Source organism: Pelodiscus sinensis, chromosome 14 (assembly GCF_049634645.1).
Source record: "Pelodiscus sinensis isolate JC-2024 chromosome 14, ASM4963464v1, whole genome shotgun sequence".
Taxonomy (NCBI): domain Eukaryota; kingdom Metazoa; phylum Chordata; order Testudines; family Trionychidae; genus Pelodiscus; species Pelodiscus sinensis.
In genome coordinates, this window is record NC_134724.1 from 24,349,705 (window position 1) to 24,365,376 (window position 15,672).

The 15,672-nt window shown below is 40.2% G+C and overlaps 1 protein-coding gene across 2 annotated transcripts in view; it reads left to right on the plus strand.

Annotated features, from left to right (window-relative positions):
• The window catches only part of CYP19A1 (cytochrome P450 family 19 subfamily A member 1), a 42,382-nt gene that overhangs the window by 3,543 nt on the left and 23,167 nt on the right, over positions 1-15,672 (plus strand). For both annotated transcript variants that reach the window (XM_075897235.1, XM_006135075.4), the window contains exons 3-4: positions 10,453-10,621; positions 12,370-12,520. In XM_075897235.1, the coding sequence (XP_075753350.1) occupies positions 10,477-10,621; positions 12,370-12,520 (296 nt within the window). In that variant the 5' untranslated portion in view covers positions 10,453-10,476. The remainder of the gene's footprint in view (positions 1-10,452; positions 10,622-12,369; positions 12,521-15,672) is intronic.

The following is a 15,672-nucleotide window of genomic DNA, read 5'->3' on the forward strand; positions in this document are numbered from 1 at the left end:
AGCGCTCTTTTCCTTGTGTGTCCAGTGTTTATTGGTGGTTGATGATAGAGATTTTGAATGCATAACTTCTTTAAACAAAGGGTTTCAAAATGCTCATACGAATAAATTAAAATTAGCAGATGGCTTTTGGTTTGTTTGTGTATTTATTCCTATGGGTTTTGGAAGAGTGCTTCTATCCCTATGTCTGTGGCCTATAGGCAAGATACTGATGATAAACTTAATTATATGGTGAAATTAAGGCCGGACCTCTTATCTTTTGTTTTCTAGAAATCTTTTGAAAAAAAAAAAAAAGATTTACTACTAATAGTACTGTATCAGGTATATATTTATAAGTCCTTGACTCTATCACTTCAGCTGATGAAATATTTTAATAGACTTCTATTGTTCATTTATAATTCTCTGCATGCATGAGCAATAAGACTTTTAAAAATATCCACTGTAATGAAAATGAACATAACATCAGAAAAAAAAAGATACTTCCCAATCCCCTACTCAGAAATGGCCTGAGTCAATTGAGAAGACTTGTTGACCACTTGGAAAGTCAATAAACTTGAGCTCCAAAGGGCATAGGAGGGAAATGACTTCACAGGAAAGACCTAAAACCAAACCTTTGATGTCTAAAGTTAGGGATCATTAGACATTAGGGGTGATAATTGGGGAAGCTATCATTATCACCCCTAATGTCATTACCTCACGGAAACTTCCCCTATTATCACCCCTATGTCATTACCTCACAAACACTAACCTTCCCCCCTCATCCCCACTCTGTTCTAAAATTTGATTTGTCAATTTCACATGTGTTCACTTTTTTTGATTGTATCACTTTGGTATATATGGTTGTGTCAATTTTCTTCCACATATTGATCTGAGGAAGTGGGTCTGGCCCACGAAAGCTCATCACCTAATAAACCATCTTGTTAGTCTTTAAAGTGCTACATAGTTCTGTCTTTTGTTTCAGCTTGACCAGACTAACTCAGCTGCATCTCTATCACTATTCTAGATATGCCACAGGCTCCCTGTGAGACCTTGCCCAACTCACTTAAACCTACCCTATCTGTCTACTCCTATGAGTAAAGTAGGGATAATCTTTTTCTTTTAACACATTTTCTTCAAGGGAGATCTTTGCTAGATATTTGTGCAATGCTTGGCACAGTGGGGCTCTGATCTCAGCTGGGGCTTCTAGGTTCTACTGCAGGGGTGGGCAATAATATGGAGCCTAAACAGGATGGGGTGGGGCCTACCACGAACGGGTGTGGCTCCCCAGACCACGATTGGGAGCCTCTTTACCCCCCCTTCCCACTAGGCACCTATGCCCCGAAAGAGGCTTGGCACGCTCCCCCACCCCCAGGTGCCGTGGCTCCTCACAAGTCTGAGGCAAGATGAAGGAAGCTTCACACAGCTGCCCCATCCCCACATCCTGATTGGCCTGGGGGCAGCGGAGCACACAAAACCTTTGCTCTCCCCCACACCCTGTGAGCAGCATGCAGAGCTTCAAAGTGCCATGTGCTCCTGGAAGGGCGGGAGGAGGCTTCGCACACTCCCCTGCCTCCAGGCCAATTAAGGCCTTGGGGCAGGGAAGCATCAGGGCCTCTGCAAGCCAGATTCACCCGCTTGGTGGGCCAGATCCGGCCCACGAAGGCCCTTTTGCCCACACCTGTTCCACTGTCTATGTTGACACCCCCCCCCCACACACACATTCTACCTCACTTGCCCCTAAACAAAATACATTGCCAAACTCCTTTCCCTTTCATGATTAATTAAGATTCATGCTGAATCTTTGTACCTACTCCCTCCAAAAATCTTTTCACAGAACAAAATGAAGTGTAAAGGAATTGCTGGGGTACCTTGGTGAGCTCATATTCTGCAAAATGCTGCAGAATTAACTACAGAACACCAAACCTGCAACATTTTTAAAATGTAGGAATATAACCTAATGATTTTATGTAAAATTAATTAAAAAGTCAGATCTAAGTGACTGACCTAGTTTTAGATGTGCTGACTAAGGCTCTAGAAATCATTGGGGGAGAGCTAACTGTAGGCATTGGGTATTAATTATGGTAAAATGTGCAGATTAGGGAATTGTGTTTGTTTTTCTCGCGTAGAATGAAACCTTAAAAAAACACGACATGGACCAAAATAATTTTTTCTGCAGTAGAAAAATGTAAACAAGTAACTCTTAGAATGCAGAACTTTGTTTCCTACTGCGGAATGCAAGCACAGCTTTATCTATAGCAAAGTGTATGCTTTATCATAATGAAGTGTCAATTAAGCAAGTAAAAAGGGAAGTAAGAAATCATAGAACTCCTGAAAACAAACAAACAAACAAAAAAATCAGGAAGTAGTAATGCGCAGATATCAGGTGCATGGTACATCCTGAAGGAACTCTTTTAGTGCCACTCCTTAACATCTTGTAGGAATGAGAGCATTACAGAAAAACCATGCATGTAGCACCAAGGGAATTTCTTTGGCCACATCCAATATCCTTCTGGAATCACTTACTGAGGGGAAAACTATAGGACTTGCTCATGCAAGGTGCTGGGTATTCTGCCAATCTAGAAAAACACTAAAGAATATGCTTAACTTTGACCATGTGAAGAGTCCCGTGGATTACAGTGGAATAATGCATGTGCTTGGTTTTCAGCATATTATTTTTCTAGATTGGCTATAACGCTCAGCACCTGGCAAGCACATGCCTATAGTGAAATAGGTTGTGCCTACACTTAAAAGTTTAAACTGAAAGTGTGGCCATGGCACGAGCACTAGGAGAGAGCTCTCCCAGCAATCTACGTAAACCACCTCGAGGAGGGGAATAGCTAACAGCGCAAGGAGCACGACTTCCAGTGCTGTAGCCTTGTTCACCCTTGTGCTTTACAGCACTATAACTTTCTGCACTAGGGGGAGGGATGTGTGTTTTTTCACACCTCTGAGCAAGAAAGTTACAGTGCTGCAAAGTGCTAGTGTAGACTTAGCTATAAATTATAATCATATTGGTCATATCAGAGCACTACTGATGGAGAAGTTCTAGACAAGTCTTGCAGAAAAATTATAATCTATGTAAATATTTTCTTCAAGTTATGGATTTCATTGCCAGAAAAACACAATTGCAGCCTTCTTATTTAAAAAAGTATGTTTAGAATATTTATAGAGTTCATTGCAACTGTGTGGAACCTGTCGCTACGGCCATTAAAAAAAAATCCTCTTTGTGTGAAATCCTTATGAAGACCCAGTACTGGAATATTGAGTTGGAAACAGTTCAGCAATGAAAGCAGGTAGCATTTACCATAGAATAAGGAAAGGAAGTAATGTACAGCTAACATCTGGCAGACCCCTCACTTACACCAAGTGATCAGAGTGTACAATCCAATAAATATATCCAAATTTGTTTTCCCCTTCTGTTCAGAGAAAATATTCTGTCCTGAGCTAAGCTAGTGTCATTTTTGAGGATGATGTTCCTTTGCAAAACACTTGATGATTTATAATTCTGACCAGGTAACTATACTTCCTCTAGGAAGGTTAAAAACTCGTCCTGGAGTAAAGGATGGAACTTTCCTCTCTCCTGAAGCTTATTAGTTATTAGGAGTGGAGGAAAATTCCTACAGGCATAATTGATTCTATAAAGAATCTTCTGGAATCAGTTGACCTATCTCTCAGTGGGGAATCATAAACTCCTCTTTACTCAGTGTATCACACTGAGTTCTGACCTCACAGCCTGTGCCATCATACAATCTGTGAGGCAGGTGAGAAGGATTATTGCTAACTACTTTTAATATAAAAATTTGACAGTTACAAAGTTGGTAACCTGACAGAAAAAAATCATTAAAATTTGGATGTTCTTATGCTTATAGCAACATCTATTTTAAGGAATTCAGCTCAGTTTGGAAGTTTTCTAAATGCAGACCTTTGAGACTTCTAATCAGCAGCGACCTCTTGTGGCAAATATTTTATCACCAGCTGAAACTTGCAGCAAATACGTATAGCTCTGCATTGATAGAAACATTCCATCTCACAAAACCTCCCATGCACTCCAGCATTTGACTGATACAATTTTTTTGTTATAGCTTTCTTTTAGTCAAAAGATAGGCATCGTGAATTAACATATTTGAAGTATCTTCTACTCAAACTGCAAATCAATATAGGAAAGTGATAACTTTTTTTTCTGATTTTACCATTGCTTCCTCTTATACTTCATTAATTATTTGAACTACAATGTACCATATGCCTCCCTGAAAATATGAAATCTATTCATTTTCCTCCTTAAAGTGAGGTCCATAGATATAGTCCATTAACAAAAATCGAACCAAATTCACATATCAGCCTGTCTTATTCGTGAAATGAATAATACACACGAGTTACATTACAGGAAGAAATTACCAAGCATAGCTAAGCCTCTATAACTAATGTGGTTGTCATTCCTGGTTTGGTTCAGTTTCTAAGTCTTTCATCAAAACATTCAAAGGATACATAATAGAAGTTAAAGAAAATAAGAGTCTTGGCAGCAAGATCCATTAGCTAGAAAAGTCTGTGTGTCAATAAACTCTTGTGCATCAGATCCATACTATTTCCTAGAATAATACCACAATGGGGCCACATATAGCGGTCATCAGCAGAGGCAGATGCAGAAAGGAGGATACACAGTTTAGTAGGCAGGATGGTTTAGCAGAAGTGATTCCTTGTGGATAAGTGTCTTCCCACCCTCTCCTCACATCAAACCTTTCTTCTTCTTTAAAGTAAACAGGCATTAAAAAAATAGAAACCCTGCAAATGTGGGCACTTAACACTCACTGAAGCCAAGACCAACATTTTTCTGTGCAAGAGAAAATACATTTAAAAAATGTAAGTGAAAGCTGTTCACTTTATGAAAGAGTTTGAGGTCTGATTGTTGATACACTGAAGATATGTCTTCCCTACAAAGAACAGGTGTGTTTTTAACTCAGGCTAGCTAATTGAACAGTGAAGACAAAGCAACTTGGATTTTAACTCAGGTTAGTTTCTTGAGTTCAACCCAAAGGCTCCCTTGTAAACTATAGCCCAAGCTTTGGAAGGGTAGCTGTGTTAGTCTGTAACTTTAAAAACAACTTTCAAAAAAATGAGTAGTCCTGTAGCACCTTAGCATATGTCTACACTGTATAGTTATTTTGAAATGTGGTTGCTTCATCTCAAAAAAGATATATTGGTATTGGAAAAGGTTCAGAAATGGGCAACAAAAATGATTAGGGGTTTGGAATGGGTGGCATATGATGAGAGAGTAAAAAGACTTGGACTTTTCATCTTAAAAAAGAGAAGACTATGGGGGGGATATGATAGAGGTCTATAAAATCATGACTGGTGTGGAAAAAGTGAATAAGGAAAAGTTATTTACTTATTCCCACAATATAAGAACTAGGGGTCACCAAATGAAATTCATAGGCAGCTGGTTTAAAACAAACAAAAGGAAGTTTTTCTTCACTCAGCGCACAGTCAACCTATTGAACTCCTTGCCAGAGAATGTGGTGAAGACTAGGACTTCAACAGGGTTCAAAAAAAGAGCTAGATAGATTCATGGAGGTTAGGTCCATTGATAGCCATTAGCCAGGATGTGCAGGAATGGTGTCCCTAGCCTCTGTTTGTCTGTAAAAGGGCGACAGGAAAGGGATTACCTGATGATTACCTGTTGTGTTCCCTCCCTCTGGGGCATCAGGTATTAGCTACTGTCGGAAGACAGGATACTGGGCTAGCTGGACCTGTGGTCTGACCCTATATGGCCATTCTTATGTTCTTATGTTCTTATTGTCTAGACTAGGTGACAAATGGGAGGAACTCATCCATTTGTACACTGTACATTCAAGCATGGTTGGATCCAGATATTGCAACAAACACAACAAAGCACACAAACTTGATTTTAATTAATCTCTCAATTTCAGATAATGTTGTTTCCATTTATTTTTAGTTTGCAATAATGCACTATCCGCATTAATGTAAGTGCCAGTGCACAGTGAAAACAATTGCATATTTAAAAAATGTGTTCAATTACTTACCACTTCCTCCATTCAAGTCTTTCAACTTCAGTCACTATCTACATTTCACAAATTGTGATAACCCCATTCTCTGCAACACACAAACCTCCAAAAGTTAACTGTCAACAGTGTTGTTAGGGTTTGAAACCAATGGAGACCACTCTAAAAATGTGCCTTCATTAAGCCTTGGTTTTCCCTTTTTTCTACCATCTCCTCCTCTTCCCACTGTCCATACTGCCACTCACTTTGCCAACTCTTTGACTCAACCATGGGAATCACAAGCCTATATCACCATCTGGGAGATGAGCTCCTCATCTTCATTGTGTACTAGACCAACAGCTTGAAAAAGCAAGCCTAGGGCAGGTATCTTGCTTGGTAGTGCAAAGAAGTGCTTCTTCGGCATTGAATTGGCCCCATGTTATGTTTTCTAAGCAGTAGATGCACTATAAAGAAAGATTTTGATATTTGTTATCTGATCTCACTGTCTGGATGGTGGCTGGGGGCGATGGTATTTCTGGGACTTAGTACTTGGTTGGGTAAACATGAATCTATGGATTCAGAAACTGAACAACGTTGCTCTCCTATATAGGGGACTTAGTACTTGAAAGTACTAAAGATCATACAATTGAGTACACCATAGAGCTGCACATTACTGAAGCACCTAATACATTCTATGGTGCTCCGGGAAGTAACTTGAATAGAACTCCAGCAATGGTAGCTCAATGGATTTACACCTTCTGTGATTTCTGAATGGGAAATGAGGGAAAGAAACATCATTGAGGCAAAAAACGCCACACGGCAGACTCTCTTATGGCTTAATGCCCAAACCTTTACTTACACCATGCAGAAGGCGTTAGTCTAGTTACATGCAAGGGTGAGTCAGGACTGTTAAATGGGATCTTTAACAGCAACAGCACTGCCTACCTACCATGGCTTCAGATTCCCTTCACACCAGCTGGGTTTCTCAAACTTCCCACATGGTTTGGGTGCTGCAGTAACTTGGCCCTCCCACTAAGCTACAAAAGAAAAAGTTAACCCCTTCTAGGATATCAAACTCCAAACCAGCACAAAATCTAAGAAGGTCTTACATCCCACTCTCAAGTTGTTCCTGAGAGTCTATCACCTCTTTGAAAAGGGTCTGCTGCCCTTGCTGGGCTCTACTCAGTCTTCTCACACTTTTATAGAACCCAGACTCTAAAGGCAACTGTTCCCAGAGTCCTTCCTCAGTCTGGGTCTCCACAGACCCTTTGGTATATATGGTCATGCCAATTTTCTTCCACAATTTGATCTGAGGAAGTGAGTCTGGACCACGAAAGCTCATCACCTAATAAACCATCTTGTTAGTCTTTAAAGTGCTGCATAGTCCTGTCTTTTGTTTCAGCAAGACCAGACTAACACAGGTACATCTCTATTATTATTCTACATCCATTACATGTACTGGACGCATACTGGAGACTGAATTTCTTATGCTGTAGGCATTGGATTTTAGTAGATGAAGGTTCCATGAGAGGAATCAGAAAGGATACTGGGGGGCTACTTTGGACCCTCATTCTGTTTCTGAATCTCCATTGCCTTCTTAAACTTCAGTTTCTGACTTCATCTTCTGCAGCAGATAAATGGGTATGTCAATGAACAAATTTTTAACCACAGTCCATTACATTTATCAGAGAGCAAAGATACACAGCAATGAAGTAAAAGAGTGTTCTCTGTTCTCAGTGCATGTTTTCTTGAAAAGTAGAGAAAGCAAACTCTTCCATAGACAGCACTTTCTGTGCTTATCTTTTACTGTCGTAGAAAAGCAGATATCCCCATTACTATATACAGTACAAAATTCTTATTCTTTAGGGCAGTTACCTTCATTTTACTGTGGGGCAACATATTGTGAATGACAGAATCATTGCTGAAGTTGGAACAACAATGATTATACTACAATTTCTATGGAGGATCTGAAAACACTGTACAGGCATTCATGAATTAGGCTTCATAGTACCTTGTGGATAACTATAGCATAATACTTGCATTTTGCAGAGATCAAATGACTTGGCCAGACTCACCTAGTAAGGCTGTGACAAAGCAGCAAATAGAGAGCTAATCTTCTGTGCTTTTTATCTACAAAACCTTCCCAACATACAAGAGAATACAACAGCAAAGCAACGTAAAATACAGGAGCATCCAGAGATAGAAAAGGCCTCCAGAGATCCAGCTACCTATCAGTGCAGTACACATTTCCAAAGGGTCATTTGGCATTTTGTTTTACAGTAAGACATTTCCTTTAAAAAAAGGGCTATAAACATTTCACAGTAATGATCTGAAACACTGTGGCAACGCTTGAATTAATAAGGTTCTGAATCACCACTACCCCTTCCCATTCTTTATTAGTATTCTGTACATCTTCTACTTAGACTGTAAGCTCATCTTCTTGTTTTCCAGAAAGCACCTAGCACATTTATTACTGCTGAGAACGGGAATACATTCTTCTAAAGTATGAGGCAAAAAAAACCACAATAAACAAAACAACAATATGAGAGAAAGTTTCAAGATAAACATTTTGAAAACACAAAGTGCTGGGGAGAAATAGCTGGACATGCTGAGTTTCTATACTCTTATAGGTGCTGGAACTATGGGTGCAGGGAGTCATGCAGCACCCCCTCACTTGAAATGGTTTCTAGCATATACTGAGTTTACAGTTTGGTTCAGTGGCTCTCACCACCCCCACTATAAAAATTGTCTCAACGTCCCTGTATACCTTAAAATTTAGATATTAAAAGTGACCAGGGAACAACACAAATAGACATTTAGTTATTGTAGGAGCAGAGTTAAAAGGGTGTTTTACTCATCTATTGCACAGTATTATGCTGTGAAACATCTCATGTCTGGCAATACCAAAAGAAGGACAGGAGACCCCTGAAGTGGTTTTAATCAGGTCACAATTGTATTATTAGAGATCTGGGCACACCCGGCAGGTAAAGTGCACAGTGCAGGTAACTCCAAGTTCACGCAATAACTACCCGGCAAGCTTCCACCCCCTGCTTTTTCCATCCAGATCTCCCAGCCCAACCCATTGCTGGGAACATGACCCCTGAAACAAGTGTAGGGGGGCTATAAAAAAGAGGAACTGGCTTTTTATACCATACCAGTTATAGAAACCCTGAATCACCTCATTCCATTCCTTTAACTAACGCCTCCTTTGTAAGTCCTTTACCAAGCCATTTATCAGGTCACCATATCCCTTCCTCGCACTGCACATCCACCCCCAATTACATAATGAGTTGTGATGTCATAGACTAAATCCCTTCCCTACTCACCATAACAAAGCCCTCCTAGAACCCATTGTGGGGAAGGTAGGAAACCCCCCTCCACACACACATTCCACTTACGACAATCTGATGAGGAGGGAAACATTATTTTCCATCCCCTGCCCTAAGAAAGGAGTGGTTAGTGTGATGCCTATAACTGGTCCTTACAAAACCTAGCATTTTGTCATCTCAAGGGGAAGGAGAGTGGTGCTGCTTCACGCGGTCCAAGGAAAAAGAGGCTTCTCTCAATCTGTTTGCCCCTTTTCAACTCCCCAGTCCTTCTGGTTTCTGGGGATGAGTCAGCATCACTATACTGACTCCCTCCTCCCCTGCCTTCACAGGGACAATCAAATCCCATACTTTATGGTATAAACTTAACATCTGCAGGAACCAGCAAGCAACCCCTCTTCTCCCTCTTTTACAGTATAGTTGTCTGTTATGCTTTTGCCTTCCTTTGAAAAGCCAAGCATTGGTCACTGTCAACTTTAAAATATGGCACAAATCTATGGTCTGGTCTGCTTTGCTAAGAGTACTATGCTCTTCTGCTAAATATTTTGAAAAACGTAAAAAAAGGCAAAGCATTACATGACACAGGGCCAGATAAAAATAAAGAACAATATAATTTTCCTCCAGCTGCCTGAGGCAAGTTACAATTGTATACTGGGAAATACATCTGGTTATTTTGGAAATCAAAGGGCATTCACAAATGCTAGTGACATGGAGGGGGGAAAAGGGTAGGTATTTTTGATAAAAGACTACGAGTGAGTTCATTCAACCCCTCCACATGTGTTGAGAGTTTAATTTCTTTTATTATGGTTAGAAATTTGGCACTCTATCTGGAGTTAACGTCATTGTTTGGCCAGCCAAGGGCAACATCAAAGATAAAAGGTTTATTGGCCAACGCATCCAAAGGAACCTGAGCTTCAATACCAAGGTCAGAAATGCTTTGTTAATTCTGAGCAAAAAAATAAATCTGCTGCATGTCTGTTTTGACTTGTGGTTTAGCTTGTCTTGTCTAAGCAGCCAGAGTCATTATAAAACAAAGCTTCTCCTGGTGCAAATTTGCTCAATTACAGAACCTGCAAAGGGGTTGCAAGGTACCGATTAAAATCGTCTTAGCACTCTCAAACTTTCTGCCTCTTTCCCTATTTTTCCCTCTAAAGGCAAAGTAAAATCTCTTAGAAAAGATGATACTGGAAACCCTGGATCTGATGCATGACAAAATCACCAGTGTGGTGCCAGAAGTGATGCCAGCTGCCACCGTACCCATACTCCTCCTCATGTGCTTTCTTTTCCTAATATGGAATTATGAAGAAACATCGTCAATACCAGGTAAACTGATTTTAGACATGGTATCCCCCCAAAATCTACAAGTTTCTTTTGTTGGTCACATTATGGGAAAATGGGAGTGATTGGTAATAAGTACTTAACAAGAAAACACAGAAGGAATATTTGGTATAAAATATAGGAGGGGTTAAATGATAGGAAGAACAAAAATCGGAAGTGCCCTATTTGCCCCCAAACTTTGTGCATTAAAGTTTGTTTGGGCAGCTAAAAGTATCACTTTATTTACTTTCTTCAGAACATCTCTCTCCTTACTGTGCACATGATAGAATGATAGTCTGTAATTTTAATTATGGAATCTAGATATTTATCATCTGGATGATTTTCATGGATGTTTTAGACCTCCAAATTTTGTTACTATTGTAAACAGCTTTGGAAGATGCATTCTGCTTAAAATGAGGGGATGGGGTCATTTTGGACCTTTTCCCATGTATCCAACACTAAAAAAACTACCCCCATGGGCCATCATCAAATGGTGTCCCATTCAGATGACCCCTTTTGCTAGGTTTGTTCCATTTATTCCTCATTAGGTACCGGATAATTACATCTCCATAAACTAGAACATAGTGCACATCTCATGCTGATGTAAATAAGGAATAGCTATTTAGATTAATGGGGTTACACCTGAGTATAACTAATTGAGAGGAGAGTCAGGCAAGCTGCTATTGAATAACTCTTATTGGTGGAGATTTCAGAGAATACTGAAAAGGCATTTGCAGAAGGTTATGCTGTCCACCCTGAAAGTTTTTTGAGGTTACCCAGGATAGATAACAGCATTAAACTGCCATAAATTTACAATTAAATAACCCTGGTTTATGATTCTCTTCATAAAGGCTAGTGTCTTGAACTATTTGTACATCTTGTGAACACAATGTGTAAAACTTTTCTGTAAGTACTTTACTTGCTTTCTTTCATGTCTCTGAACAAATCCTAAGACATTACAGCAGGCAAGCCACAGAGACCACCTAGAACAGAGGGGTTTCCTTTAGAGCAGGGTCCTTTAGCCATTCTAAGACTCTTCCCCTCGCCCACAAGGGAACAAATGTTTGCTCTTAGTTACACTAGTGCATCTCTGGAATCAATCTACCTAAGTCAGCTGAGTTCTTCTAGATTTATACTGGTGGTATTCATTTCAGAATCTTCACCATTAACTAAATTGAGATGATTCCATTCTGAGTTCATTAGAATGATACTTTCCATACGCTCATTGATTAGAATGCTCTTATACAAACCCATCTTTTAAAACTGCACTTTCCTCCTTTGTAATTTTTATATTAAAAGAAAGCTACAAAGTTGATTTTTGTATGTGATGTTACAGTCTAATAAAGGCCCTTGTCACTAAAACAATTTGCTAAATTTGCAAGTGGATAAAGAATAGTATGATGTCATTATTCTTTAAACTATTTCTTACTCCTTCAACCTTGATCCTTAGCCGGTATAAGTCTAAGGGAAACTACCAGTCATTTACTTAAAGTATCAGAAAAAGGTTCAGAGTCTAGTTTATTACATGCACATAGAATGTACATCAAGCTCAAGCTTGAGTTGCTGTGGATATAGAGCTATCAACTCTGCAGATACAGGTGTTCCTATGTCAAGTTTGCATAAGCCAATTTTATGTGAAATCAAGGGTCCAGTGCACTCTGTGACTTGACTATTAAAGATATTTGCAAGAGAGTGCTACTGGTATTTTCAAATCAACTGCTAAGATTCATATTTTTATTTAACTTTTTCCTCAGGGCCCAGTTTCTGTATGGGAATTGGTCCTCTCATTTCACATGGGAGGTTCCTTTGGATGGGAATGGGTAATGCCTGCAACTACTACAATAAGCTGTATGGAGAATTTGTGCGAGTCTGGATCAGCGGAGAGGAAACATTCATTATTAGCAAGTAAATCTTTGTTCTTTCTCTATAAAGAGTATGTTGCAATTTTTTGCCAGGCACTTTGCTATATTAGAATTATGTCATAGTTTTCAAAATTATTTCTCACTAACAGAAATCTTATGCCTTCTGCTACTTACTGATCCCACTTTTTGGGTGCACTTCTGAATATCAATACTCACATACTAGAGGCTTGACCTGGCACCTTTGCTGGGAGTTTTGCCAGTTTATTTCAGTGAACCAAGGATCAAACTCTGAGGCCCAATCAGCAAGCACTTATTCTCACTTATACTGCATTTACTCCAATATGAATACTGAGTATAAAGACACTACAAGTTGCAGTTTTATACAGTGGAATCCTCTGATCTAGCTACATCCTTGGTCCAGCAGGACCATGGATGTTTCAGGACCAGAGAGTCTTCGTGCAGGGGAGGAAGAAACACATAGCCCAGCTGGGCTGCAGGAAGGACAAAGCTGGGAGGCCCAGTGTGCAACTCAGCTGGGCTGCGGTGGGGGGCATGAGCCAGGCAGCCCTGTGGGGGGAAGGGCAGGCAGCAACAGGGGGCAAAAATGACCTCCCCAGATCAGAAAAATCCCTCATCTGTGACCAGTCAGGTCCTGAGGGTGCCAGACCACTGATGTTCAACCTGTATTTAAGAACATTAACTGATTGATAGCTTGCAGGTTCGAGCCAAAATTTAGTTTCATATAATCTCATGGAGATCTTTCTCAAAATGGGACTGAAAGCTCAAGATCACGGCCCCAATTCAGCTAGGTACTTAAGCACATGCACAGTTTCAGGAATATGAGTTATCCTGTTGGAATCAGTGGGACTACTCATGTGCTTAAATTACACATGCCTAAACACATTGCTGAATTGGAGCATATAGTTTTATTAGCTGCAACAGAGGGAGGCTTTTTGCTGTTTTGTTTATTGGGGGGTGATTTTTTTATTGGACATCCTGGGCACTTGTGATAAGGAGGATTTTTTTCCATAAATGAAACTCATAAAGACCACACATAAAGAACAACGGAAAGCAACTGCTGAATTAGCCCTTCTAACTACTCTGAATTCAGATATGTCTCCCAGACTGTTGAAAGACACTATAATCCAGGGAAATGGACTCCAGTTCTGGTGCTACCACTGATTTTGTACAGATGTGGGCAAGTCACCTTTCTGTCTTGGTTTCTGCCTAACTAGTAATGACAATGGGAACACTACCTGATCAGAAATTACTGAATGCCTACACTGTGCTTAAAGCATGTCCGATGCATAATACTCTTACTGCGCTCTTATACTGTTTGATTCAGGTCTATAAATAATAATCAGATTCATAAATCAATGAATCAGATGAATCAGAGTGTGAGGCCATTACCTTAGCTTTGGTCAGGATTGCATCTCACCTAAAAACTTAGACAGCACATGGAAAACTATTATTTAAAAATCCTTTGCAATGTCAATAGAGCATTCACAGTGGTCCATAGGGCCTGTCACAGTTAAACAGCAAGGTCTGAGCTCTATAAACATGCAAGGACAGCCCTGTTCTCATTTAAGTCAATTGGACTTTTGCCATCAACTCCACTTTGATTAAGAGCAGATGCACAGAGGGACATGCGGAGTCTGCTCTGCAGTATAATGTACATTGTCTTCTCCAGGCCCTGTCGGTGTAACAAAATATGATTATTTTATAGCCTCCATCAGCAAAATCTAGCCCCATTTTAATAGCTACCTTTATTCTATCTCTCTGTGCATACAGGGGCAAATCTTGAATTCTTCACTTAAAGCCACTCTGTGATTGGTCCTTGGGTGGGTGTACAGATAGGATAAGAGCATAAGGAGTCTCTTCTTGTCATTGCACATCTGCGGTGGGCCTGTCATCACTTCACTTCCTGTGAGAAGTACAAAGACTGTTCCTTCCCTGCACAATCCACCCCAATGGTAGCCCAGGAGTGGTGGAGAGGAAGGGAAAGAGAGCAGGGCAGTAAGAACAAGGGGGAATATGCTGCACACCTTGAAAGGTTGCAGCTCTGAGCACAGTCTCCTGGCAGAATCCTTGAGGCAGGATCCCTCCCTGATTATGTGTGTCTGCACAACCCTGTACTTCTAAGCCTTAGCGTTGGCTCAATCTTTGCCTGAGTACAGATCTTTTCATTCAGGGTGAAATCCTGCCCCTATTAAAGGCAATAGCAAAACCCTACTGACTTCACTCAGGTGAGGGTTTTCAATGAGAGTTTTGTCTCAGTTAACATGGAGTGAGGATTTCAAGATTTGGTCTCTGAAATGTGCGGGGCATATAAAGTAGCTGACTGTTGATCTCTCCCAGTCTCTTTCTTTCTTTGGTGTTTTTGATCTTATTATTTTGTGCTACTGGAGCAGCATTTCTAAGCAGCTAGCTCCCTCTAAAGGAAATTAGGTTCTCAAGTAGGAATGTGAATCCAGGCCCGTTTGCTAGTGTGTGCTGGTAATTGAATAAGCATGGTTAACAGAAAAAGAGTAGGCTATGTTATCCTGTGGTTTTAATTTAAGGTTATTCTTCCAACATACCTTTTGGTAATATTTCTTCTTTGATTTTCTACATATGAATAATTCTAATTTCTGATAATTAATTAGTAATAATATAAGCATTACAAAGTCAACATATGAAAGCAAAGAATTGTAATGTAACAAGCTACGTAAAGCAAGGCCCTTGTTATATTGTGCATTCACCATGTATACCCAGGTAGGCCAGGCACTGAATCAAGCAGGGCATCTTGTGCACTGTCAGCTGGATATTGCAAAGCAATGAGCACTTTAGTTCTCATCCAACAAAGCTGCTAAAGGTCCAAAGGGCTCAGAACCTTGAAGGCTTGAGCCCTATGAAACTGGAAGACTGAGGGTGTGTTTACTGATCTCTAAGAAGCATCTTTGTGAGAGATGTCCTTATTCTCCAATGGGTCGTGTTTGTGTTTAGGTAGCATAATTGTATTACATGATTTGTATTTTCATAATAGATTTGCCAGTTATCCAATATGTATAAGAGGTGTAGGTGGCAGCATACGAGCTGACTCAGTGGGTGCTTCGGGGCTAGTGTGACCACAGGGAAAAGCTAGTTGGGGCAGAGCACCCACTGCCAAGCTGTCCCTCTGCCTCTCTCTCCCTTGTGCCACTTGCTTACTGGTGG